Source organism: Salvia miltiorrhiza, chromosome 2 (genome assembly GCF_028751815.1).
Source record: "Salvia miltiorrhiza cultivar Shanhuang (shh) chromosome 2, IMPLAD_Smil_shh, whole genome shotgun sequence".
Taxonomy (NCBI): domain Eukaryota; kingdom Viridiplantae; phylum Streptophyta; class Magnoliopsida; order Lamiales; family Lamiaceae; genus Salvia; species Salvia miltiorrhiza.
This window is the reverse complement of record NC_080388.1, coordinates 71,688,502-71,714,874: the sequence shown is the minus strand read 5'-3', so window position 1 is coordinate 71,714,874 and position 26,373 is coordinate 71,688,502. Positions and strand designations below refer to the sequence as shown.

At 34.8% G+C, this 26,373-nt stretch overlaps 5 protein-coding genes across 11 annotated transcripts in view; 2 read left to right on the top strand and 3 right to left on the bottom strand.

Moving 5' to 3' along the window:
- Window positions 1-26,373, top strand: part of LOC131008955 (uncharacterized) — a 984,029-nt gene that overhangs the window by 634,741 nt on the left and 322,915 nt on the right. The gene's annotated exons all lie outside the window — the stretch shown is intronic.
- On the bottom strand, window positions 2,360-2,853 carry LOC131009050 (protein NEGATIVE REGULATOR OF RESISTANCE-like). Its single transcript, XM_057936258.1, has one exon. The coding sequence runs from the start codon at window positions 2,771-2,773 to the stop codon at window positions 2,438-2,440; it is 336 nt and encodes a 111-aa protein (XP_057792241.1). The 5' UTR covers window positions 2,774-2,853; the 3' UTR covers window positions 2,360-2,437.
- On the top strand, window positions 10,794-13,807 carry LOC131009031 (uncharacterized). Of its 4 annotated transcripts, none has more exons than XM_057936231.1 (5): window positions 10,794-11,076; window positions 11,761-12,108; window positions 12,601-12,705; window positions 12,791-12,838; window positions 13,401-13,807. In XM_057936231.1, the coding sequence occupies exons 2-5, from the start codon at window positions 11,842-11,844 to the stop codon at window positions 13,638-13,640; spliced, it is 660 nt and encodes a 219-aa protein (XP_057792214.1). In that variant the 5' UTR covers window positions 10,794-11,076; window positions 11,761-11,841; the 3' UTR covers window positions 13,641-13,807. The 4 variants fall into 4 exon arrangements, with proteins under 4 accessions (XP_057792214.1, XP_057792213.1, XP_057792212.1 ...); XM_057936230.1 differs by having other exon boundaries at window positions 10,958-11,122; XM_057936229.1 differs by having other exon boundaries at window positions 10,959-11,175.
- On the bottom strand, window positions 14,051-19,227 carry LOC131008909 (FACT complex subunit SPT16-like). 3 transcript variants are annotated; one of them, XM_057936021.1, is made up of 4 exons: window positions 18,833-19,227; window positions 18,488-18,747; window positions 17,999-18,063; window positions 14,051-17,424 (listed from the first exon to the last, which is right to left on the bottom strand). In XM_057936021.1, the coding sequence occupies exon 4, from the start codon at window positions 17,403-17,405 to the stop codon at window positions 14,217-14,219; it is 3,189 nt and encodes a 1,062-aa protein (XP_057792004.1). In that variant the 5' UTR covers window positions 17,406-17,424; window positions 17,999-18,063; window positions 18,488-18,747; window positions 18,833-19,227; the 3' UTR covers window positions 14,051-14,216. The 3 variants fall into 3 exon arrangements, with proteins under 3 accessions (XP_057792004.1, XP_057792005.1, XP_057792003.1); XM_057936022.1 differs by lacking the exon at window positions 17,999-18,063; XM_057936020.1 differs by lacking the exon at window positions 17,999-18,063 and having other exon boundaries at window positions 18,488-19,227.
- Window positions 21,191-23,937, bottom strand: LOC131009045 (zinc finger CCCH domain-containing protein 3). Its single transcript, XM_057936250.1, has 5 exons — window positions 23,748-23,937; window positions 23,591-23,658; window positions 22,986-23,067; window positions 21,624-21,686; window positions 21,191-21,528 (listed from the first exon to the last, which is right to left on the bottom strand). The coding sequence occupies exons 1-5, from the start codon at window positions 23,887-23,889 to the stop codon at window positions 21,419-21,421; spliced, it is 465 nt and encodes a 154-aa protein (XP_057792233.1). The 5' UTR covers window positions 23,890-23,937; the 3' UTR covers window positions 21,191-21,418.

Here is a 26,373-nt window from a genome sequence, read left to right as displayed (position 1 = left end):
TTTACAATTGATCAATTTATGTAAAATTTATATACCATATTAGAAATAAAAATATAAATGGAAGCATCAATTCAAAATTGATTTTAAATCGGTTTCAATGGAAAATTTGTAAATTAAAGAGAAATCATTGTCATCACTTATGTAAAGTTTAAAATCAATACATGAAAATCAAATTAACTTTTCACTAACCTCTCAATAATTAACGCCATTAAAATTTAAATTTTTAATTTCTTCAATTTTTTCCCTTATTTTTGTAGATAGAGCATTTTTTTTTCACTTAATTATATTTTGAATAAAATATGTAATATACGTATTCAATCATAAATTTTTCATCTCTTATCTTTTTCCTATTCTAATTATTTCTAAAATTATCAAATTTGATTCATACAAAAAATATTTAATATGTATTTTTAAATTAAAGATTATGATAAATTTTAATTTGATTTAAGAATTATACTCCCTTCGTTTAAGAAGAGTATATATGTCCACTTTCTTTTTTAATTCGTCCACGCATAAGCTATTTTTGGACATGAACCTCATCACTAACCCCTTAAATTTTATCATCACTTTCAACACTTATTTACAACTTTATCAGTATGGTACATTATTATTTCTCCACTTCACTCATAAAATTGACTCATTTCTCCATTCACAACACACTTACCTGACATTTATTAAAACTCATGGTGACCAAATTAAACATACTCTTTGATGATGGAGGGGTAAAAAAAATATATTTGAAATAAATAAGTTGTGGTAATTTAATTTTTTTTTTCTCTTTACTCTCATTGATGTTTTTTTTTTTTTTAATATCATCTCTTCTTAGAGTGTGTTCTCTTGAGTTGTAAATTTATCATGAGAAAATGAAGGATAATAAAAAATTATCTTTTTAAATCCTTCATTTCTTTTTCCTCATTTAAAAAAAAAATATAATTTCACCCTTAATCATCCCTTATTTCCATTCCAATGAGGGATAATATTATCACACAAAAAATGGAGGGATAATTTTATCCCTACTTCAAGTGAAAAGGAGGAATGAGGACAAATGAAATCTAATTTTGTAGGAAATGAGAGAAAAGAAATGTTAGATTTAAAGGATGAATATTTTTTTAATTTATAACACTGTAATTTCAAAAATAATTTTTTTAAAGTAAAAATTTGCATTAATTTTAATATAATTTTATAGAAGAGTAATTAGTTATATTATATATTAAAAAGATAATGTCAAATATGACTTTTTATTTATGATTGTGTATGAAAATATTTATTTATTTTTTATGATGCTTAATACTAGTATATAATAATAACAATAATGTGTAATGTTAATTGATATTATCGAATAATATAAACATTTTACACATAATGAAATATATATATATATATATATATATATATATATATATATACACACACACACTTATTTAAAATTATATTCCATCCGTCCCATTAGTAACGTCCCGTGACGTTTGGACACGGAGATTAAGAAAAAAAATTAGTTAGTGATATTCAAATATCATTATTTCAAGTGAGTTGGTGTATGAAGTGAGTTGGACCCACTATTAATAATATTTCAAATAATTAATATTTTATTAAAAAAAGTATTGAACATTATTAGTGGAATGTCCCAATATAGTAACCGAGACATTACTAATGAGACGAATGAAGTATAATTTCCCTTTGTATTTATTTTAAAATAATATAAACAAAAAATTTTAATTATTTAATACTATGAGTGTCATTGCACTTTGGGTCGGTCTTGCATGCGGCGGTCGCACTCCAGTGCGACGGGTTCGCCCCGACCCGACCCGAAATCCTGAATCTTAAATTATTACATTTGTTTATAATAATTATTACTTTTAATAAGCATGAAATATATATTTATTCGCACAAATGTATACTTATATAAATATAGGTATTTACCTTCATTTAATATAAAGTATTATATTTTCTAAACCCTAAATTCTATAAACTAAACCCTAAGCCTGAACACTAAACCCTAAACCCTGTAAACTAAACCCTAAGCCTGAACACTAAACCCTAATAGGAATATTTACTTTTAATAAACATAAGATATACATTTGGTCGCACAAATATATACTTATATTAATATAAATATTTACCTTCATTCAATATAAAACATTATACATATCAATATACATTTATATGAACAAATGTATATATTATGTTTATTAAAAATAACAATTATTATAAACAAATGTAATAATTAGGAGTATGGGTCAAACCCACGCGGGCAGGGTTTCGGGTCAAGAGGGCGGGTTTGGAGCCGGGTCGACCCGTCGCACACCTGTGCAACGGTCGCACCCAATAATTGGCGTTGCACTTTATACAAAAGTTGATGTATTTTCAAATTCAAATTCTTTATTGTGTAATTGAAGTAGACTATTTTATTAAATAATTAAAGGATACTGTAACGATACTACAAAGAGAGATTGAGGTCCAAATCGAATCCTTTTTCATCACTTTTCTCTGGTTTCTCTCCCTCCGCGGAAGTGCCTTCTTTCTCCACCTCCGGCGCCGGCGCAGGTGCCGACGGCGTCTCCACGAAATCTTCTAAGACGAATGTGGGATTCCAGGGCGGCGGTTGTCGCTTATCTGCGGCGGCTCTTTCTCTGTTCTCCGGAGCACCGACGAGGCGTTCCCGCACTTCCCTGGTGCTTTTAATCAATGCGAAGAACTTCTCCATCTTCTCTTCTTCAGCTTCATCATGAGCACCAGATTCATCCATTTTCCTTTTCTTCTTCTCTCCGTCCATAATTGAGATTGAGGGAGAGGAGAGAGAGAGAGGGAGAGGGAGGGGGTTAGGTCGGAGTTGGGGGCTGATCTTAATTGCTTAAATTAGAAACTTTATATAGATGGAACGAAAGCGTAAAGTCGGTCTAATCTGCGTGGGCTGCTATCCTATTGGTCCTCATTGTCGACTGCTAGAACCTAATTTTTTGGGAAAGAAGATAGTAGTCCCTTCGTCCACCAAAGATATCCCACTTTACTTTCGGCACGAGTTTTAATAAAATGTGAGTAAAGTTGGTAGTGGATTAAGGGTCCCACTTTAAATGTGAGTGGAATTGTGTGGACCCTATTACTAAAAATTGATGTGACATATTTTTTGTGGACGGACGAAAAAGAAAATTGTGGCATATTTTTGGTGGACGGAGGGAGTAACTTTTTTAGAACAAATTATTATTAATGGAACAGGCGAAAAATATATAAGTTATTATCAATGAAATGAAAAAATTATTATTATTATTATTTCTATTTTTTTTTCTGTTTCTTCCAACTATTATTTTAATACTCCAACATGTTATCTAATAGTTCATAAAAATTATCATAATATAAATAATATATATATTTTAATAAAAGTGATAAATTTTTTTAGGGTTAATCGGAAAAAAATTATGACAAATTTTTCGTTGACGGAGGAAGTATTTTTTTTTTCAAATTCAACATAAGTATCATGCCACAAAACTATATACTACTATATTAAGGGCTCGTTTGCTATGCATGAGATTTTGTTTGTTTCAAAAATCAAACTATTTATAATTAATGGCCCGTAACCTACTATTTATATCCTTTCGATAACTTAACCTTTATTATGGAGTACTATATTTTACCAAACATGATATTGATACCTAATAAATTAATATATTTTTTAGTCAAATATAGCACACATTATTTTATATAACGTCGGAAACGGGCCTTAATCAAATAAATAACAATTAAGTTAATACTTCATCTGTCTCAATTCAATATATCACAGGGTTTGATCACAGATGTTAAAAATTAAATAATTTATAATTAAATATAAGAGAAAAAATAACTTTTTTAGAGTATATTTGTCAAAATTTAGGAAAGAGAATGAAAACATTATTTTTAAGTGAAAAAAGAGACTATTATTTGTGACAACAATGACTTTTGATATTTGCTGCATTCATCTATTAATATGATGCATCCATCGTAGATTTCACAATCGAAGGATTGAAAATCATTTCTTATTTAAACCTCCTCCTATATGTGGGCATTTGTATATTTAATTTGTATATACATTGAACATTTGTCTTTTTTCTAAAGTATGAATGATAGATTTAATTTTATATTTAATTTTAATTATGGAATAATTTATTATTTCATTAAGTAGTAGATTAAATGAAATTAATTAAAGTACTAATATATTATACCTAGGTATATAAGTGAAAATATGTTAAGAATTGAATTTTACATTGAAGTTTAAAATATAAGAGGAAGAGTACCAAAATGAAAGTACTACAATTTTTGTAGAGAAGATTGTAATAAAACCATAATTTTATGGACATATGAAATAATAAATATATTATACATAATAAACTTTTTATTTTTCGGGAAAAAAAATGTAGAATGAATAATTGAGTTTGTTAGGGGAAAGTGTGAGAGGAATCTGATGACGTTAGCGATGATATAAAAGCAACGACGCAATTGAAAGAGATGTGTGATGACATGTGATATGTGGCGTCTTCACTCTTGCTTGAGTCTTCATCTTTCATGTTAGTTTCAATAAATCCATAGTAATAAATCAATATTAGCTAGCTGTATGATTATTATGTATATACTCCTACTATATTATAGCTTAAACGAATCTCGACCAATAATTTGCTTAGGTGTAGAGGAAAAAAAATATTGATGTTTATTTGTCTTGTATAAAGAGATACCAAGGGCTTGTTTATTTCATTGTATTGATAGGGTTTGATATATTTGACTTAAAATATTTAGAATTACATAAATTATTAATATTATATTTGATTAAATATATTAAATAATTTGCTACATATATAAATTATAGTAGGAGACTGAGTTTTGATAGTGGTATGAAGTAGGGGTGTTCACAATTTGGTTTAAACCATAGACCAAATCAAATCAAACTGTATTTGTGCGGTTTGGTTTGGTTTACGGTTTGAAAAATATGGTTTGGTTTATATTTTTAAAAAAATATGATTTACGGTTTAACTTTGGTTTTTTAAAATTATAGACCAAACCAAACCGTAAACCGTTATATATTATTATTATTATTATTATTATTATTATTATTATTATTATTATTATTATTATACACTTATGTAGTTATGTTTTTCTATATATGTTGAAAAAGAAATATGCAAGGAATATTGTAGATAACTAGATATTATTCATTATATGGCATATATGCTATTAATTATTCTCATATTTGTTTTCATATAATATTCAGTTCTATCACATAAGTTGAAGATGTGAAATTTATACAACTTTTTGATTGTTTGCAAAAGGTGTTATTTTATTCTTATTCTTAAAATACACATAAAATCATTTCATTCATTTATGTCTTGGAATAGTTTTTAGTGTATTTTGGCTATTATTTTCAATAATATTTTATTTTAATTATTTTTGAAGATCTTTTTATTACTTTGAAACAAGAAAATAAAAAATATAAAAAAGCTGCAAATCAAACTGCACCAAATCGAATTAATACAGTTTGGTTTGATTTGGTTTTGATGCTAATACAATTTGGTTTGGTTTCAAAAAATTATCAAACCGTATTTTACGATTTGGTATGATTTTAGTGTCAAACCGCACCAAATCAAACCGCGAACACCCCTAATATGAAGGTAAAATTATGGATATCTATTAATAATACATTAATATATGGTATAATTGGAATATATATGTATTATGTGTCCCATCTCAAATGTAGTGTTAACCGGTGGGGCAACGGTTCATGGCCCCAAAGTTTGGGCGGTTGGGCCCAAAATTTAAATCCAATAATATTATATCTTATAGAAAAGAAAATAAAATCATTTTTCTAAGTATTTTGAAAGAATCCATTGATAGAAATAAAAAAAGAAATTTATTTAACCGTGTAGCTCATGCGGTAGAAAAATAAAAAAAATATTTCTCCAATTTTGGTATGGCTCCTTCACAGTCCCACACTCTATTCTGTACCTCTCTTTCACTCTCACAAGTCACACCTATATAACTCCCTCTCTTATCCTTTATCCCTAACTTAATCTTTCGACTATCATTATTTGTCATATATTCTCATTTCATAATTATTTGTATTATTTTGCCTAAAATCCCCGAAATGTCAAGACTGACCCTAATTATAAAATATTTGTATAATATATAATGGGCCCTTATTTTATAACGGAACTTGTTGTGCTTTAAAATAAGCAACATATTAAAATATCATAAACATATTATACATTCGTGTATTTGAATAAAGATCATACAATAAAATGGCTTGTGAGTATATCATCTTAGAGCAAAGAGATGGCACATAATTGGAATTTGGGTGCCTGCGCCTAGTTTTGTAGTGGGGGGATGGCCTTGTAGCCTAACGTTAATTATGGAAATTATCCATTTTGAGATAATAAAAATACATATTTTTCACTTATATTAGAATATATAAAATTAACCAATTTTAATATAAAAAGACGTGTTTATCCTTAATAAATATATTATAAATAAATCAAAAATAAAATTAAAAAAATTATCAACCCCACTTCATCGTCTTCCACAACCCCCGATAAATTCATCTACCCTTCCCTCCAATCTTCATTTCCATCTTCCTAACCCATTTCTTCTTCCTTGCAACATACGCCACCTCGCTCTCTTCAATCGTCACTATCATAGCCTTGTCGGTAGCGAGCTCCTCAAGGGCGGAACGAGTTGGCTCTTGCCCTGCCACCACCGCTTGATCTTTTACCTTGGCAATCGCCTTTCCTACGTCATCGTCGTCAATTCATTGATGTTGTTGTAGCTCATGTTAATTTTTACACGTAATGCGAACAATACACGCTTATATGTGAGGTCGTGTGAGCGTGTAAGTATGTAAACATGCACGTGAGCAAGTAAGCATCAACTAAAATTAACCTATATGCGATATTTTATGTGTATTAGAAAAGTGACAATTTCACTTACTATGGGTAAATACCTTTTATTTATTCAAAAAACACCCTTATTTGAATCTCAATTACTCATTTTATATAATAATGGGACCTTTTATTTATTACATAAAAATCACTACTCATTTTACTAACATTTGTGTCAAAAAGATATGCTCCATTTTTATGGAGTATTAAATTTTACCCCAACAAAAGAGGCCATCACTATTTGGATATTCTCGAATTGGCAATATGTAAACTTACTTGGTGGAAGAGCGATATATCATGATTGGAAAAACATAAATCCATCTTTTATTATAGTTTCCACAAAAATAAATTAAACTAAACTTTCTAGAAAATCCAGTTTCTTTTTGCTTAACATAAGTGATGAAGATGAATCGATAAATTGTGAATTGTCATTTTTTAAATGCATTATTTTCTTAAACAATAAAGAGTTAATTTAATTATTATCTTTTCATAGTATTGAAGATGTAATAATACTTCGACACTTTGTTATTTTAGAAACTTTATTCTAACAATATTACTAATTATCTAAAGATGGTTGGAAGAAGAAGAAGAAGACAACGCAACTTCACCTCTTAAATGGATTCAATTTTTTTTAAAAATAAATAAATAATTTCGGACTAATCTAATTTGATTATTGTCAACCGGAAAATTCAATTTCATTTACAACATTTAGATACCAAGAAAGCAATGAATGTCAGAATCCACCACAAATTTTCGTTTTCTTTCAGATTACAAAAGCTAGCTATGTTTACAAACAAAACAACTACATGACCAAATTGAGAAAGAAGGGGAGCGTTATGTGACTTAACTATAAATTAATTCAAATCGAATTGATTAACTTAATTGAAACTTGAGGATTGACCCAAAAATTGATTAGGTTGGTTCAATTACCCAATTATTTTTATTATTTGATTTTCAAACATGCTTACTTTGCTTTTCAATTTGATAATAAATTTTTAATGCTTGTGGAATGTGTAATAATTTTCATTAACTATTAGTAAAAAGCTCAATGACATAAAAATTAAAGAAATATAGTCATTTATGTGCAATGTGTATCCAATTTTTAGCCATTACAATATTATTTATTAATTATTATGTAAGTTTATATTGAAATGATATTCATTTTTATATCTAAAACGAGGTGAAGTATCATGATTGAGAAAAAAAATGACCTATTGTTTCTAATAGGAGTAAAATATCATACATGTCAAAAGAATTCGTACATTAGCTGATCTGATAAGCTAGCCTAAAAACCAAAGGTTTTAGGGTTATGATCATAAATGTCTAACTCGAAAAAAGTCTGACTCATTTGAATCGAAAGAAACCTGAAATTTAATGTAGGGGTGAGCATTCGGGCGGTTCGGATTGAAATCGAACCGAAATGGAGAAACCATGAACCCAGACCGCCCTAAAAATTTCAAACCAAATCAAACCGTTTCACCTGCCAAACCAAACCGAAAATTTTCGGTTCGGTTTGGCCTAAACCGTTTTTTTTTTTTTTTTTTTTTATATTCAGAAACCTGCTAACTTATGTTTGGTAGCCCAAAAAATGCATAAATTCACCAAAATTCATACTTAAAGGTCCACAAATGCATACCTAAAAGATTTAATGTTCACCACAAATATAATCCACACACACAACTACAAGTCCACAACAAAATAAAAGTCAAAATGTATCAAATGACAATTCCAAAACAAATTGAAATATAGCAAAATAACTCCATAAGCAAGATAACAAGAATAGAAGACTAGAAGTTAGGTTTGAAATTTGAAATAAAACTAATAATGTTTAATAATTTAATTAATATTATTATTTATAAAATATATAATACTATATTATAATAATTATTAAATAATTCGGGCGGGTTCGGTTTATAAACCGAACTCGAATCGAAAATTGACGGTTTGAAAATTTTCAAACCAAATCGCACCGTTTACTCTACAAAAACCAAATGAAATCGCCCGATTTGGTTTGGTTCGGTTTGGTTTGGAAAAAATGGTTCGGTTTTGCTCAGCCCTAATTTAATGGGCTAACTCGAAATTGAGCGTGTGTTTTTATGATTTTCTTTTTTGTTATGATTAAAATAAAGAAATCTATATTAATATATAAAAGATGAGTTTTTTCCCTCCATTTTTTCCTTCCATTTTTTCTCTCTTTTCTCCTATCAATTTTTTCACTAATTTTTTTTCTCTCTCTTTTTAATAATTTTAATTCTTTTTCTAAATATCGTCAAATTTGATTTATGAAATAATATTCAATATGCATCTTAAGTTTAAGTTCGTAACAAGATATTTAATATGATATACAAATCATCTAAAATGAATTTAAAACGAATAGGTTATTAAAACTTTTAAATATTTTATTTTCTTTCTCTTTGTTAAAATTTTACTACAACCTTTTTTTTTATGTCTGTGCGTGAAAATATTTATTTATTATTATGTGGGATACTCTATAACAATAATGTGTATATTAGTTTTCATTATCAAATAATTTAAAATTATTTAATAATTATAATTATCATTACATTTTATACATAATTAAAAAATACATTTTTAAATTCAAAATTTTATTAAATAATTGATATTTTATATTTATTTATTATTTACTTATTTAAAATATCATTTAATTTAAATTCACCATATATTGCACGGATGAACGTACTAGTAATAATAAAATAAAAGAAGAACACGACGCAGACGAAAAAATCATTTGAAGAACTCAAATGTACGTTTAATGCACGTTGAAAACAAAATGTCTTTGTTTAGATAATCCGTAATTAACATTCTCGGACAACTCAAATGACCTCAAACCCAACACTCTTTATTCTTTAATTACAGGATTAATTACATTAATTTACACCAAATTACAATTACAATATCACTTATAAAGACGGAAAGAAACGTGAAATTTATTACTCCCTCCGTCCCAGCTTTTAGTATCCAACTTTCTTTTTTTGGTCGTCCCACATTTTAGTATCTATTTCTATTTTTGGCAAAAGTAGGTGGGGCCCTTACTCCACTTTAATTATTTTAACTCTCACATAAAATGTGGGACCCTTATTCCACTCACAACACATCAATCACTTTATTAAAACCCGTGCCCTTTTGAACTGGATACAAAAAGCCGGGACGGAGGGAGTATTTATTTTCAAACTTACGAGCTATTTTCTTATTTGTTCTTAGAAAAGCTTTTATTTAATTTTGTAAGACATTTTTATTACACACAAACTAGAACAAGACACTCGTGTCGAGGAAACATAGTTCAAATGATAAAGTTAAGACATCAAAATCTTTTTCTTACAAGAGATTATTAGTTCAAATCCCACCGACACTGCAGTTGTATTTTTATTTGTTTGATTATTTAGTCTAGTTTATACTAGTTTGACTGTAGTTTAATTTGTTAATTCATTATAATATAAATTTAGTTTTATGATAGGATAATTCATTATACTAACTTGATTGTAACTTAATCGATTAATTCATTATAAATTTAGTTTAATGTCCTATTAAAGCCTAATTTAATAGGACACTAGCGATTCTCTTATTAATTTATGGATATCTACATGCGACAGTCGCTTCATATTTTGGCGATTATAGAATCGATATATGACCTAATGCTACTTTGACATATTATTATTTTCTCAAAAGAAAATTGCTAGTAACACTTTAACTTCAAATGCAAAGTGGAGAAAACAGCAACATGGCAGCTTGATAATTTCACCCTAATTTTTTAAACTTTTCTTGTTTTTGTTTGACCCACTATTATAATTAATTCAAGGGACAATGATTATTCTCACAATTATAATATATAAAGTTGCATATATTATTATCAATTGATACCAATATTTTGATTTCTTAAGAAAATGGCCCCAGCCCAGCCCACCCCACCCCACCCACGTTCTTTATCCATTTACATCTTTTATTTTTTGCTTAGCCCCTAAAAATTCTTCATGAGAGAGAGTAACATCACCCGAAAAGTCGAATCTATTCATTAAACAATAAAATATCATTTAATTAAATGAAATTCAATCAGTTCCTCAAAAACCCACAAAAAATAAATAGAGAAACTAATCAATGTACAGATAAGACTAGTGGTTGAGGCCTGAGGTCATCTCCTCTTTAACCTCTTTATTTCATCAATCAGGTTAGCCCAGCAATCAAGAGAAAAAAAGACTCAATCTTTACCCAAAGTTTGTTCCTTTCTTGAATTCTACGTGTTCCTCTTTTCCTGATCCCTTTGTCGGTATTGTTTTTTTTTTCTTGATCATCTGTGTTGGATTTTCCAAGAGGGTTTTAGTTTCAGTACTGATTCTTGTGTGTGTTTTGACTCCGTGTTTGGAATTCTTGTTTTTGTGGAGTCAACTTTTAATCAGAGAGGTTTAGGAATTGAGATTAATCAGGCATGGGTTTTGATCAATTCTGATCGTGGGTTGTGAAAGTTTTTATCTTGTTTCTTTTTGCCCTTTCAAAGACAATTATATGAATAAATTCTTTCATGTATATGTGATTTTGTTGGTTTTGAGTTCTCCCCTTGGCCTAGAACATACTGTTCGTGCAGAGGGCATATTAATTTTATATGCTGAAGAAAAATCTAGAATTTGCTTTACTTGTGTCATCATTATATTTGAATGTTATTCTTGAATATAGTTGTTAATTTTGCTCGAATGTATTTTTCTGTATATAGATGACCTCACAAATATGTTTTAAATAAATTTGTATAGAATTAGTTATTATAGTGTTGTGCTGATGCATGGGGCTTTATTTACCATCTCCTCTTTGCTGTTATGAAAGCTTGAGATCTTACTTGTGTTTGATCATTGCCTTTCAGGTTTAACCAGAATTGGTTCACATATTTCATGCTTTGACATTGCTGCATCATTGAGATTGTGTGTTGATAATAGATTGATAGATGGGGTCTGAAGGTCCTGCTCCTGCAGTAACAGTCCATGTGACAGGGTTCAAGAAATTTCATGGGGTTGCAGAAAATCCAACTGAGACAATTGTGAATAACCTCCAATCCTATATGAAGAAAAGGGGTCTGCCAAAAGGGCTGATTCTTGGTACTTGTACAGTTCTTGAAACTGCAGGACAAGGAGCTCTCGTTCCCTTATATCAAACTTTGCAATCTGCTTTGAGTAAGGATGCCAATGGGCCAAATTTGGGGAGAGTTATCTGGGTGAGTTGCTTAGGTTGCTTTCGTGTCTTAGTTAACTTGGGAACTAGGCTAGTACCAGTTCTGCAGGGGGGAAGGATTTGAAAAATTGTTGATTTGATGAGAAAATTATTCATAAAATACAGCATGAACTTCCTGTATCTTTATCTATGACTCTTTCCTGCTCGATTGTCCTTTTTATCTTGTGAGTATGTGTGTCATTACACATCCATCCTTGTTGAAAGTTCGAAAAGACAGTTCTTGTTGCATTCTGTATTATAAGCCTTCAACCCACTGGCGGGGAATTCACCGTCTATGACTCAGTTTTTATTAGTTAAGCTGTTCAATTAGTAAGCGCTCAAAAGCATTGGAGTGTGTAGTGCCTATAGATAACCACAATGAATATCATGGTTACAAATTCTATTTACTTAGATTTGATTGAGAGCTGCACTGTAAATTTACATAGATGCTTTGCTGTCATGAGATCTTTTCATAATGTGGGAACTTAGCTTTCAGGTTCATTTTGGGGTTAATAGTGGAGCAACAAGATTTGCTATAGAGCAACAAGCTGTCAATGAAGCTACTTTCCGTTGTCCTGATGAGATGGGATGGAAGCCCCAGGTTGGGACCTGGTTTTCGATTTTGTAAATTTTGTAACATCTTCTTGGAATTCTAATATATAAGTTGGCATCTTTGTAAATTGCAGAGAGTTTCCATTGTCCCAGCAGATGGTGGGATCTCACGAGTTCGGGAGGTATGTGACAATTCCTGCTTATGATTCTTATCTATGTCCGACTTTGCAACGTATGTCAGCGGTGAAATTCTCTAGAGTTGACTTTTTTATGCGATAGAAAGGCTTAAATCTTTAGATTTGAGGGAAGTTGGTATGGTTGGAGAGGGAGGTACACAAGTATTTCAGGTGCTCCTCGTGGGAACATTTGGCAGTTTAATTTGTGACCTCACACAAACACTTCCTTCACCAATCCAATTTTTTATTTCGTTTGCTCTCTAGATAGATCCCTCAGTCACACTTGCATTTCTCGGGCACTATGACCTTTTGCCGTCACTCTTTGTGTAGTCCAGTTTTCTTTTAGAAAATGTGAAGTATTATATTATGTGATATACGGATTGCATCAGTTGTGTTCTATTTTGAGTAGCTATTGTTTAGCCTCCAAAAGTGGAGATGGACAGAAGTTTGAAAACCATGTTTTGAAAGGTGGACTTCCAACAAGAGAGGGATAGAGTAATTATAATTTTGCGTACGTTTGAATATTTTGCCGGTTATTTGCTGCAATGTTATGAGTTTGTTGGTGCAGACCTCTCTTCCTGTTGAGGAGATAACAAAATCATTGGCGAAGATGGGGTACGAAGTGACAACATCGGATGATGCTGGTCGATTCGTTTGCAATTATGTATACTACCACTCGTTGCGGTTTGCAGAGCAGAATGGGATAAAATCAGTGTTTGTTCATGTTCCTCTCTTCTTGACTATAGATGAGGAGACTCAAATGCAGTTTGCTGCTACTCTGTTGGAGATACTTGCCTCTATAGATTAGGCTCTTCAACAATCATCATCTATCATCTATTCAAATCTCTCAAAAGTTTTGGGAGACTCTTATGTGTCGCCTTTGGATTCGTGTATGCGAAGATGGACCTATCTATCCACTGCATTGCTTTCAAAATAAACAGTTGAGTGAATGTGAATTATCAAGTGTTTCATTAAGTACTCAAGTCGATCAGAAAAGCAGCAAGTTATTGTTTTTTTTTTTTTTTTGGATGCAGCGAGTTTGTGTATGTGGATTAACAACTTGAAAGAAAATAATATGTTTTGAGAGATTATGGAAAGCAGCCATATATAATTGCCTCTATACATTTTTCCATGCAATTTCCAACACATACCTCAAATTTTCATACGACCAAAACACATACCTCACATACCAAACATGAGTAATGAACATCAGCTGCATGCACAAACCAAAAGATATACTTTGAGATAATGCTTAATCCACCAATAAAAGCTACAATCTTATCTTCCCACTAAGTTGACAAAGGATGGGAAAAGCCTAAGATAAGTCTACTAGAAGTTATAAATATCGAAACTAGGCTAGACTACCACAACAGTGAGTAAACATCTACCGAAACTTGGAGCGTTTTGAGGCAGCACTACTAGGTCCTGCTCTTGCCTTACCAAAAGTCTTCATCTTTCTTCTCCTACGCTCGTCCTCGCTGTCCGACTCATTGCCCTTCTCCCGATCCGCATTGCTAGCTTCCCGTTCCAACTCCTCCCAAGTCTTGCCCTTGTCTTCCTCAGATTCAACTTCTGATTCTTCCTCGTCATCTTCAGATTCTACCAATGATTCACTCTCTGAATCATCATCTTCTGATTCTGACTCAGGCTCTGCATCAGATGGCTCATAACCTTTATCAGACTCAGCTGAGTTATCAGAATCGGAGTCGGTACCTTCCAAGTTCAAAAATTCCCAGCCACCCTCTTCTATGAATTGCTGCGGGTCATCCATAATAGTCTTTAGAATAGGGCGCCAGTTGAGATTCAGCCTACTCTCATAGTACTTGGTGTCAGTAGTGTCCAACCATTCCTTAATCCCATCAAGCGAGGAAGACGGGATAGAATCAATCCGCATTACATCACGCTTGAAGTCCTTGAAAACAATTGCCATATCGAAATTCTTTTGCGCTAGACCCACTCGTTCCAAATTGACAATCTCAATCTCACTCAACGAGATCACCAGAAAAGGTGTTTCTATTAGCTCAACCAAACAGCTAGAAGTTGGAACAATAAAAGCCGAGGCCTTATATGGTACCCCATGGAAACCAAGTTCTCTCAGAGGTTGATCAAACTCCAAGTCCAGCCGTAGTTGGGGCTGCCCCCACAGATCATTCACCCTGTTCACATACTGCTGGAATTCCATATTAATTTTGTTTTTCCTATCTCTCTCCCTTTGTTCCTCCTCAATCTCATCTGGATCATAAGCAGATCTCTTCCCACTGCTGATGTTCTGAACCATCTCCATCACCTCGACATAGAATTGCACATCCTTGGTTTTCTTGTTTCCAACCATAATGTGGTTGTGCAAGTGAAAGTGAAGAAGGGTAATCATCTCTTTCTCTGCCGGCTGGAAGAAAGCATGCTTTATGTTGCCATACATAATATCAACACGCTCATCTGCCCTTGAAGTAGAATAGCGGAACCCATTTGAGTGTGCTTCTAATGTGCCACTCAACTTCCTTGCACGTCCACCAAAATTTGGACGTATCCACAAATCATGCAACCTTATCGGCTTGAACTTATTCCCTGCAAGTTCAAGTTTCTCCTGGGTGACCAGAGTAGCTCTCTCAGCCCTTTCAGATTCCCTAGCCATGACACCACGCCTAAGTGTTTTAATCTGCTGCACCACTTCACTTATGTGCCTTGGATCTTTGGATCTGAACGAGACCTCCTTCAAGTATATCACCCCTTGGTTCTTTAAAGAATTGGCATCATGAGGAGTGAAGGGTGTGCCGGGTACATTAAAGATAATACGAACATAGCAATTTCGATTAGTGTCCTGCTGGCTCGACACAGTTTTAACTGTAGCAACATGAAAAGGTACCATACATCCATAGATGGGAATTAGAATAGCTTCATGCTTCTGGTCAACTTGAATCATCATTGCCCTAGGTGGTGGTAGTTCATTAATACTTTTGTAGGCAACTAGATCACTTGCTGATTTTACAGTAGCTCTTCCGTCTCCATTAGCTGATCCCACACCGACGAGGCGACGAGCAGTTTCCTCAATCTTCTGGCGAGCAAGTTCTGCCTGGTGCTGCTTCCTAAGTTCTTCCTTGGAGATCTCCCCATTGTCTGAACGAAGCGTTGCTTTGGAATACAAAGCAGCCCTGGCATTAGGTTCCATGTTGACTCCGCGCTGCTCTTCTTCCTCTACATCTTCATTGAAGCAATAGGCAACATCTTTAGGAACTTTAGGGCTGCCCGACGTTGCAACATAACAAACAGCATCCGTAACAATAACTGTATCTGCGAGCAATAGTGAGAAATTCTGGCTCTTTGGATTGCTCGATTTTGATTGCAGATCCTTGAAACCAAGGGAAACATTGAAAGCCATGCCTTCTTTCAACAGTCTTTCATTCTTCCCATTAAGAGTCAATCCAGATTCACGAAACTCAAGACCAATGCCCGTTCCAGCAGATTTTGTTAGGTGAGGAACCAGTTCAGGAGCATCTCTCTTCACTATAGTCAAAGCAGCGTCATATACAGCACTAACCTTGTTCCCAGGCTTCAGCGCGTGAATAGCAGCCTCGTGAGCCCTAAGAAGAACTTCATAAGCCTTGGTTTGCACTGCATCAGTATCAATAAGATATGTTCTGGCAACATTTGAACAATAACTGTTGTAGCGACACCCAACTGCACAAATGATAACACTGGGAGAATCATAGTATAGCAAATCATCCGTGCTTGTTGCGCTAGGCCGGAGATCAAAGTTCCCACCACTCTGAAAGATTGGAGGGTAACAAATATCTACATTTTCAGCTTTTAGTTTGACACCAATCTTTAGAGGATCACTTATAGCCTTCTCTGTCTCCTCCATCAGTTCTGAGTGTGTCACTTTCTTCTCCTCATCAATCACCTTTAAAACCTCTGGAAGAACAAAGTTCTTCATTACATAAGCAGTCAAGTAAGCGGCTTTCTTTATACATGTAATCTCATTTTTGTCCTTAGCAGCAAAAAGGTCAGATAATCCATTTGATATATCACTCAGGGTTAGACCTGAAGCCTTCAACTTATCTGACCATAACTCCAAGAGTTTCCCCTCTGGGTCTTCCCGAGCTATGTTCCCAACTACAGGTGTATCATGATCATCTGACTTTGGCTGAGAACGGATAGCCCGTAGCACCTTATCAATTTGAGTGCTTCCATTCTCATTTTTTGCTTTAACCCATACTACAACTTCCGCCTTTACAGTCTCTTTGGCAGATGCTTTGACAACCTCAAGCAATGATGCTTTCTTACCACTGCAAATAAAATGGATATTCTTCTCCCCGAAAACCATAATTGTATCTGGAAACTCATATCCAAGTAACCAGATGTTAAGAGCAGAAGATTTTAGGTATCGCAAATCCTCTGAAGGAGGCGGTGTGGCAACAACAAGGACATCGGCAGAACCCCAAAGCTCATCTTTGTGCTGTTGCCAGTGCTTGTAAAGAGCTTGCAACCGCCTACTGAACGTAGGCAAGTCAATTGTATATTTATTGCCAGCTGACATGTTGGCATTTGCAGTCAGGCCATTTCGTTCTTCAGGCATCGCATCCACCCAGATTGATCTTCATAAAAGACATAAGAAGTTTTATGTCAGCATTTAGGGGAGGGCTCAGTCCATAAAAATCCACACGGAGGACATAGAACAAAATAGGTTCAAACTAAAGAAAATTTTCTTTAGGAACTTCATAAAACTTTATCACATGTCACAATTATTGCTTCACACCGGAATGTATAAACTTCACCTAATTTAACTGTAATTAATGCACCTTATTGACTATACATATTAGACCATTTCAATATCTGATACAGAACATATCCCATCTTTTAGAACATGATAGAAGCAAGGGATGCAACACAACCTAAAAGACAAAACAACAAATGAACATAATCCTACCTATTGGAAAGCTGCAGATAAAGTACCAAACTGATTACCATAATAAAGATTCATATAACCTAACAAATTATTTTAATACAAATCAGACTATTCCATAACTTTGGGAGAATGCTGTCATTAATCAAAGAACATTCTCAATGACTTTGAAAACTTATCCAAACGAATATTAAAGAACCATATTCCCCCACAAAGTAATTAATATTATTTCACATCAAAATGAGTTTGACAGTTGAAAATAATACCAGATATTAATCCCCGCTACAAGTTCATCACCTGGAAGATGCTACCGGGCTCTGTAATCTTTATCCTGAAGTGTTACAGATAACAATTAATAGCCATGTTTTGGCCATTTTCCCGCCAATAGTGTGCTAGCAAATATGCGTTGTGTAATTTGCAAAGTGTTGGCTGAATCTTGTTTCTTGGTTAATAACATTGTTCATATTAACAACTCAATAAAAAGAATTTTCTCTGCTTGGGCTTATAAAATTTGTATGTAGAATGAACTCAAAATATATTCTGACATTTAATTTCAAAGATGAGCACATCTCTAACCAATGCAGAACATTCCACCCTTATTGTGTCAAAACAGTACTAAAGAGAAACCTAAATTTAACGTGCTATTCATCTAGGCAAGTTTATTCTGGAAAGAGAAACAAATTTGCCCCAATTTACAGCGATAATTTTTTTTTAAAATCCAACTTCTAAAACACACAAATAGCCTGCCTGCTTACCTGCAATACAGGAAATTGGGCGTTGGAAACTGCTGCTACTGCTGAGTCGGCAGATGGTGTAGGAGGTGCGGAGTGGAAGGCTAGGCAAGGGCGGCAGCGCGGCGCAGTCGCGCACTGTGCAGCGCTGGGACGGAGGCTCCGATGAGGTGGACAGGCGAGATAAGTGAGGGAGAGCAAGGGGAGAGGGGTTGTGCGAGAGAAAAAATGGATAGAGATGAGGGCGGTTGCGCCAACTATCAAATCGAACACAAACTCCGGAACTATGAAAGAAAAAAGAAACCCTAAAAATCGAACTTCCTAATGGAAAAAAAGTAAAAGAAAACTGCAGAACTTGAAGAAACACACCTAAATTCTTCAGCGAAAATGAAGATTTTGGAAAGCTCGAGAGCGCTTGGGCGGAAAAGAAAAAAATGGTTTGAGAAGAGTAGAATCGATCGTTTATATATATCCTTGAACATAAATTAGAAATCTCGGAAAAGGGCCTCTGTGGCGGTGGAAATTACAAGAATTGCCACTGGCTCTGGACGAATAAGCCCCTATGGGAAGGCTCGAGAAGCCGATTCTGCTGAGACATTTTTGCGGAAGGGCAATGAAACTGAGGGTTATATATGGTAATTCGGTTTTGCGATGAGAAGCCCGTGGGGCCATAGGAGGCGACGACGTCGTTTCTGCTTTTGCCCACAAAACGATGCCGTTTCGCTGTTAGGGCTGTTTGGATCTCGCGCCTGAATATTTTGCGATATTGGTCTCTCTTTGAAGCTTGGCGGGAAGGCTTTTTTCCGCTCCATTTCTTTCTTTTCCAAAAGTTGTACGGCTTTGATGTATAATAAGTATATTATATACACCTAATTTACTATTTGTATTTAATTATTTATTTCGTTTATGGACCATAGTTGGGGGGAAATAAATCGATCAATTCATATTGCGTTGATTTATCAAATAACTTTCTATTTGGAAGTGAAATTTTAATACAAAAATGTGAAAAGTAAGAGTAAATAGAGTATTGAAAGTTGTGAAAAAGTAAAAATGATAAAATAATAAATAAATGAGATATTATTAATAATGAGATATGATTTAAAAATAAAAATATTTTTTTTTGTAGAAACAAGCCAAAAAAGAAAATTACTATAAGTTATTTGAAAGACGAAGGGGAGTATTATATTTTCAAATGATAACAATGAATCCTGGAATAAAACATATATTACTACGTATTAATAAAAGTACAAATGTTTCGCCAAATTTGGATTGAGTACTAAGAACACAATGTTCATAAATTAATGTACTGTATTCACTAAAAATATTACAGACATCAAAACGGTAAAAAAAAAAAATCAGTAAACAAAGAGATTTAGAGTTCATATCACATCGCTTTTCTTCCTTAAAATAATAATAATAATAATAATAACAACAATGAATTTAACAAATGAACATTATCATGCCACTAATTACTAGTATAATGAAAACTCTTATGACCTCAAGAAAATTGATACCTCATCAATGATGTATGATTAATCCTTAAATTATTTTATTACCTCCGTCACATGAAGCACAACCCAGATTTTTTCGGCACAAAAATTTAAAAATTGATATTTTGTGTGTTAAATGTGGTAGGTGAAAAAGTGAAAATGTGAATAAATGGTAAATTTTTTGCCATTTTTAGAAACATGTCAAGCTTCATGGGACAACCCAAAAAAGAAACTGAGTCATGCTTTGTGGGACGGATGGAGTATTATAAATAAGGCTATTTCATTACTTTGGGAGAATGTTGTCATTAATCACAAAACATGATATTTAATCTGAATTTCAATATTTAAACATTCTTATGAAATACATGCCCGTTTTGTTTTAAAAACCATGAGGGGATGCAATTTGGATGCTAAGTAGACTTATTATTTCGCCAAGCTAGCAATAATTAACTGTTTTATCGCTCAATATCTAATGAATGTTAGACTGTGTTACAAAACTGAAAATTTAAATACTTTATTTGTATATTACTAATGCAGAACATATTAGAATACACCTGAGTAATTTGAAGTATTTTAGTATGTACAGAGATACTATAAACAAATGTAAGTAAAGACAAAAAGTTATAACCGCCATTATTCATAATATGTTGGTATGTTAGTTATCAATTTCTAATGCATTCATAATCAAATAAGTATGTAGACACCATACAAACTTCAAACATTGTCAAATGACTGTCAACTCATTCAAAGTTTCAAACGACATTGTTAAAATCTAACAACATCATCCTCTCATGATAATCTCAAGCAGTACAACTTGATTGCTTTGATTTGCAATCCAAATCTTTTAGTTAAATACTTAGGGTTCGTTTACTTTGATAGAAAATGAAAAAATATATATATTTTCACATGCTTACTATGATAGAAAATTTTATATGGGCAGGGTATAATTTTTTATGGGGCAACTCATTTTCACTTATTTTCTCTTCAATATTGGATAATATTATCTTTGGGTAGTGGTGTGAAAATATTTGTCAACATTTTCTCATATTTTCATCTACAATAAACATATGATAAAAAAGGAGAAAAATATAATATTTTCTTATCCATCATTTCCAATGAAAATTTTACGACCAAAGTAAACACAAGGCCTTCATTTCATGCACACTAGACAGGAAGTAGTTACTTCAAAGTTCCTATCTTGCTGAAAACTCACCAATCAACTTATTCAACATTCTCAAGTTCAAAATTCTTTCAAGCTTAACAGAACAGTTTCTAGAAAAATGCAGATTACAAAAGGTTTCTATAAAGCTGTTGAGAAGAATGTATCATGAGAAAGGCATAAATAAGGTGAGAAATAATGTATTTTAGCTAACAAGAAACTTGTGGGTGTAGTAAAAACAAGCTCAAAAGAAGTATTACAAATATTGGTATATTAAACTATAGCTGGTATGAAAAGGTAGCACACCTATCCCCAATCAACAAAGGGTAGAGGAGGATATCCACCTTCTGGAGGAGGCAACAACGACGGAGGTAGGTTTCCAAGCGACATTCCCATTTGATTGCCAAAGAGTAGGGCTGCAATGAAAGGGAAAAGCTTACCACTGGGACATCCAAAATAACACTATTAGTTTATACACTGAGACACTGTTCAAAGGGGAATGTAAACTTGCCAGGCAGAGTGGCTCCTCCGTTCAAACGACTACCGGGAATACCCCCAGACTGGGCAGTTGTTCCTGATTATTGGAGAGCAGAGAGCATCAACATCTAACCTATTTGTTAGGGTAAAGTACCAAATACCCCCCCGACGTTGGCGTCCCTATCGCGTATAGCCCCCCATAGTCAGGGTCAGCGCTGTTTACTACCCTAACGTGGCAAAATCGTAGCAATTAACCCCCGCCACTTAACGGACGTTAACACCGTTAGATTAAATAATTTTTTTATTTTTAATCTCTCTCTACTTCTCATCTCTTATCCCTCGTCCCTCCACCACCACCAACCTCACGGCTCCACCACCACCGCCCTCCGCCCTCCAGCCTCCCCACTTCCACCCACCGCCTCCGCCCTCTCATTTCCTCAACCGGTTCGCTCGCCTCCACCCTCCACTTTCATCCACTGATTCGCCCAGCTCCAAAAATTAGGGCTCGAGACGGAAAGGGGTTTCAGGCGGCGGCGATATGGGCGGCGACATCTCCTCCACCTCCGCCTCTCTCTACTCCTCAATCTCTCCCAGTAAAAAAATGGAAGCGGCGCCGCGGCGACGGTTGCTGTCGGCGGCTCAGTGAAAAATGGTGCGGAATTGAAAATGGAAAGATAAAGTTTAGAGGGTTTTCTGTATTTTTGTGAATTGTGAAGATTGAATTTTGCTCAAATTCACTACTCCATGTTTGAACCGTTATTTCAATCTTATTCTTGTTGTTTGTGTTGAGTTTGGAGAAGTGGTGGGGGATGGTTTGGATGGTGCAGATCTAGTGAGTTTTGGGATAGTGAACTTTGCAGAGGTTGGAAAGGTGCAAATTGTTGGCTGGGAAAGTTGCAGGGGAGGGAGTTGGAGAGTGCAGATTGTTGGCCATGGAAGTTGCAGGGAAAGAGAGTTGGAGTTTTTGAAGAGGGCTACCACGAGGTTGTTGTTCTCGGCGGTCGAGGCACCGACCATCAACATCCGGCGACAGAATTTTCGGCGATGGAGGTGACGGCCACTGGGCGGCAGAATTGTTGAGGTTGAGGTTGAAAGAGCCGACACATTATTGAAGGAGATGGTGGCAGCTTCGTCGGAAAATTGAACTCAGGCAACTCAGAGAGGAAAAAGAGCTAGCCCACCTTAATTAAAAATAAAAAAATTATTTAATCTAACGGTGTTAACGTCCGTTAAGTGGCGGGGGGTTAATTGCTACGATTTTGCCACGTTAGGGTAGTAAACAGCGCTGACCCTGACTATGGGGGGCTATACGCGATAGGGACGCCAACGTCGGGGGGGTATTTGGTACTTTACCCTATTTGTTATGATAGTCAAAGAAAGCAACTGATAGTATTACCTTCCATTCTTTGAGCATTCATATTTGGTAAATTTTTCTTGGGGTGATAATACTTGCATGAATGTCCATATTGGCATGAACCCTTTACTTTAAGAAAACAAATTAGACAACATATTCAAGAAACTGAGACTAAAAAAAAGTTTAATGTCATGATCCGTCCAATATCGGTTAAGTATGGGCTGAATCGTGCGGTTTATATCACTTTAGGCACCTTCTCCTTGATAGCCTCGCTTTTGAGGATGAGTACTACCTAAGTTGTAACATCTAACACAAACAAACCCTTCGACAAAAAAAAACTCAGGATTGACCAGTTTTCGCTGATCATTATATTTATTGAGCATAGGAATAATTTTTCTAAATTGATGTATTCATCATACACCATCCTGCAAAACTAATGCCGCCTGCTGAAAATTGAAACAATCTCATCATTGAATTTTATTAGTTTCACTGCACTTCATCAATATACTACCTCTAAATCCATCTCCTAATTTTTGTTCGTGATTATGTAATCCTAGGGCAGTGAAGTTCTCAATCTCATAGCAATATCTAATTCACTCATAATCAAACATTTTGAAGCAATCAAGTAAAGCGTGCTGAGATTTTACCGTACGGACAAATCGATGGCAGACGCCTTTGCCAACGGACTGGAAGTCGTCAACCTGATCCGGAGCCACTAAAATGAATTGAAAAAAGAGGAGAAAAGATGAGTAGGAATCCGCGTTTGGTGGAATGAAATGAATTGTTTTGGTGAGCGAAAGAGACATTGCGAGGAGGAGCGAAGGGCGTCGTACCAGAGAGCTTTGGCCCTCTGGTGAGCTACGCCGTTGAGGTGGCGCCGCCGTGACGGCGGAGTGTCCTGGAATTGTTTATCGCAATAATCGCAGTAGTATTTCCCCAGCGGCATTTTTCCTAATCTCCCACAATATTTGTATCTATTGGTTTTTAAAAGCTTTGCGACTAGAGATGGCAATGGATCCGAGACCCGGTCCAAATCCGCGGATCTAGACCCTTTTTTCTGGATCTGGACCTTGCAAAATTTGGACCCGCCGGATCTGGACCGGATCTGGACCACTCTCAAAAAAACTGGATCCGGATCTGGAGTAGAAGATATAAAACCCAGATCCGGTCCAGATCCGAATCTGGACCCGGTAATATTAAATATATAATATTTTTATTATTTTATTTTTATCCAACCCTAAAACATAAACTTCAATACAATTTAAAATTCCATTTGAGATTTGAAAACCCTACTTCTTCCATTCTACCTGCGCCGCTCGCCTATCCTCCACCAGCGCCGCTCGCCCAACTTTCGGCCGGCTGCCGTCCAGATCCGGTATCAGCCCCTCCGGCCTTCCCCACCTCCGGTCTGCTGTAGAGCGGTGCAGCGTGAGCAGCAGCAATCATAAGGGTGAAGCACAGTATCATCATCTACCGGTAGACGTAAGAAAGACTTTTTAACTGGATTTTTTTTGATGTAATTCTCTAGAGACTCCGTATAATTCAAATATAATGTCCTAGACATAATATTCGACTTGTCAGTGCCAATACAAGGAAAAATGTTAGGATGATCAAAATTTACTGACCGCTTCCGAGATTCTTCAACTATATCTATATCTATGGACGACAAGTCATTTTTCAACTCTTCCACATGAATTTGGACTCCGTTACTCATTTCACCGTTCTTTGACAATGTATCAAAGTGGTAAGCATCTTTTAATGATCCGGATTTCGATTCATCCATTTGTGGTCGCCGGCCGTTTTGTCGTCAAACAAGAGAGAAGTTACTGCAACTGGACGGTTGGCGAGGAGAGAGCAAGTGGCGGCAGCGGCAGGGGTGGCTGCTGCTCGTTCTGATAAGAGAGAGAGAGAAAGGTGGGTGGAAGGTGGCGGCGGATCTGGAAAACAAAGGCAGACGGCGAGGAAGGGTGGATTCCGGCGAGGTGACGAGAGAGAGATGGTCAGAGAGGGAGAGATATCGGGGGCAGAGAGAGAAGGTAGCGGCGCTGCTCAATTGAAATTAGGGTTGTTTGGAGTTAGGAATTATTGTGATTATTGGAATAGCTTTATGGGCTTGCCAAATATTGATTAACCCAGCAACTCATGGCCCAAACTCTTCGATAGTGGTTTTTTTTACTGAATAAAAAATAAATAAAAAATTGAAGGAAAATAATCTTATGAAAATGTAGAAACTCTGCTTTTCGTTCCATATCTGGACTACCGCATCTCCCCCTAGGATTGTGATTTATGTCTAATTGCTCATAATTTGAGGGATTAGTTGATAGTTATTGATGTGGTGAATTTAATGAAGAATATTTCACTTTCAGCCGGTCTTGCATGCGGCGGTCGCACTCCAGTGCGACGGGTCTGCCCCAACCCGCGCCCGACCCGGTCCGCGCCCCAGATCCAAAATCCTTAATCTTAAATTATTACATTTGTTTACAATAATTATTACTCCCTCTGTCCCAATATTGTTGGCCACATTTCCTTTTTGGTTTATCCCACTATTGTTGTCCACTTTCTAAAAATGGCAAAGTTTACTTTAATTAAGTCAACAATTGTTCACTAATTAAGTCAACAATTGTTGGCCACTTTCTAAAAAGGCCAAAATTACTCATAACACTCAATTTCTTAATCTCCGTGCCGAAAAGAATGTGGCCAACAATAGCGGGACGGAGGAAGTACTTTTAAATCATAAGGGTGAAGCACAGTATCATCATCTACCGGTAGACGTAAGAAAGACTTTTTAACTGGATTTTTTTGATGTAATTCTCTAGAGACTCCGTATAATACAAATATAATGTCCTAGACATAATATTCCTAGACATAATATTCGACTTGTCAGTGCCAATACAAGGAAAAATGTTAGGATGATCAAAATTTACTAACCGCTTCCGAGAGTCTTCAACTATATCTATATCTATGGACGACAAGTCATTTTTCAGCTCTTCCACATGAATTTGGACTCCGTTACTCATTTCACCATTCTTTGACATTGTATCAAAGTGGTAAACATCTTTTAATGATCCGGATTTAGATTCATCCATTTGTGGACGCCGGCCGTTTTGTCGTGAAACAAGAGAAAAGTTACTGTAACTGGACGGTTGGCGAGGAGAGAGCAAGTGGCGGCGGCAGCAGGGGTGGCTGCTGCTCGTTCTGATAAGGTAGTGAGGAAGGTGGATGGAAGGCGGCGTCGGATCAGGAGAACAAAGGCAAACGGCGAGGAAGGGTGGATTCCGGCGAGGTGACGAGAGAGAGATGGTCAGAGAGGGAGAGATATCGGGGGCAGAGAGAGAGAAGGTAGCGGCGCTGCTCAATAGAAATTAGGGTTGTTTGGAGTTAGGAATTATTGTGATTATTGGAATAGCTTTTGGGCTTGCCAAATATTGAT

Excerpts from the sequence above, each read along its gene's own strand:
- LOC131009045 (XM_057936250.1), bottom strand. The coding sequence starts at position 23,889 with ATGCCGCTGGGGAAATACTACTGCGATTATTGCGATAAACAATTCCAG. Across the intron at positions 23,659-23,747 it reads CCTTCGCTCCTCCTCGCAAT|TGGCTCCGGATCAGGTTGAC; the intron begins GTCTCTTTCGCT and ends AATTCATTTTAG. Across the intron at positions 21,687-22,985 it reads GAATGCTCAAAGAATGGAAG|GAACAACTGCCCAGTCTGGG; the intron begins GTAATACTATCA and ends TCCAATAATCAG.
- LOC131008909 (XM_057936020.1), bottom strand. The coding sequence starts at position 17,405 with ATGCCTGAAGAACGAAATGGCCTGACTGCAAATGCCAACATGTCAGCT.
- LOC131009031 (XM_057936231.1), top strand. The coding sequence starts at position 11,842 with ATGGGGTCTGAAGGTCCTGCTCCTGCAGTAACAGTCCATGTGACAGGG. Across the intron at positions 12,109-12,600 it reads ATTTGGGGAGAGTTATCTGG|GTTCATTTTGGGGTTAATAG; the intron begins GTGAGTTGCTTA and ends CTTAGCTTTCAG. Across the intron at positions 12,706-12,790 it reads AGATGGGATGGAAGCCCCAG|AGAGTTTCCATTGTCCCAGC; the intron begins GTTGGGACCTGG and ends TGTAAATTGCAG.
- LOC131009050 (XM_057936258.1), bottom strand. The coding sequence starts at position 2,773 with ATGGACGGAGAGAAGAAGAAAAGGAAAATGGATGAATCTGGTGCTCAT.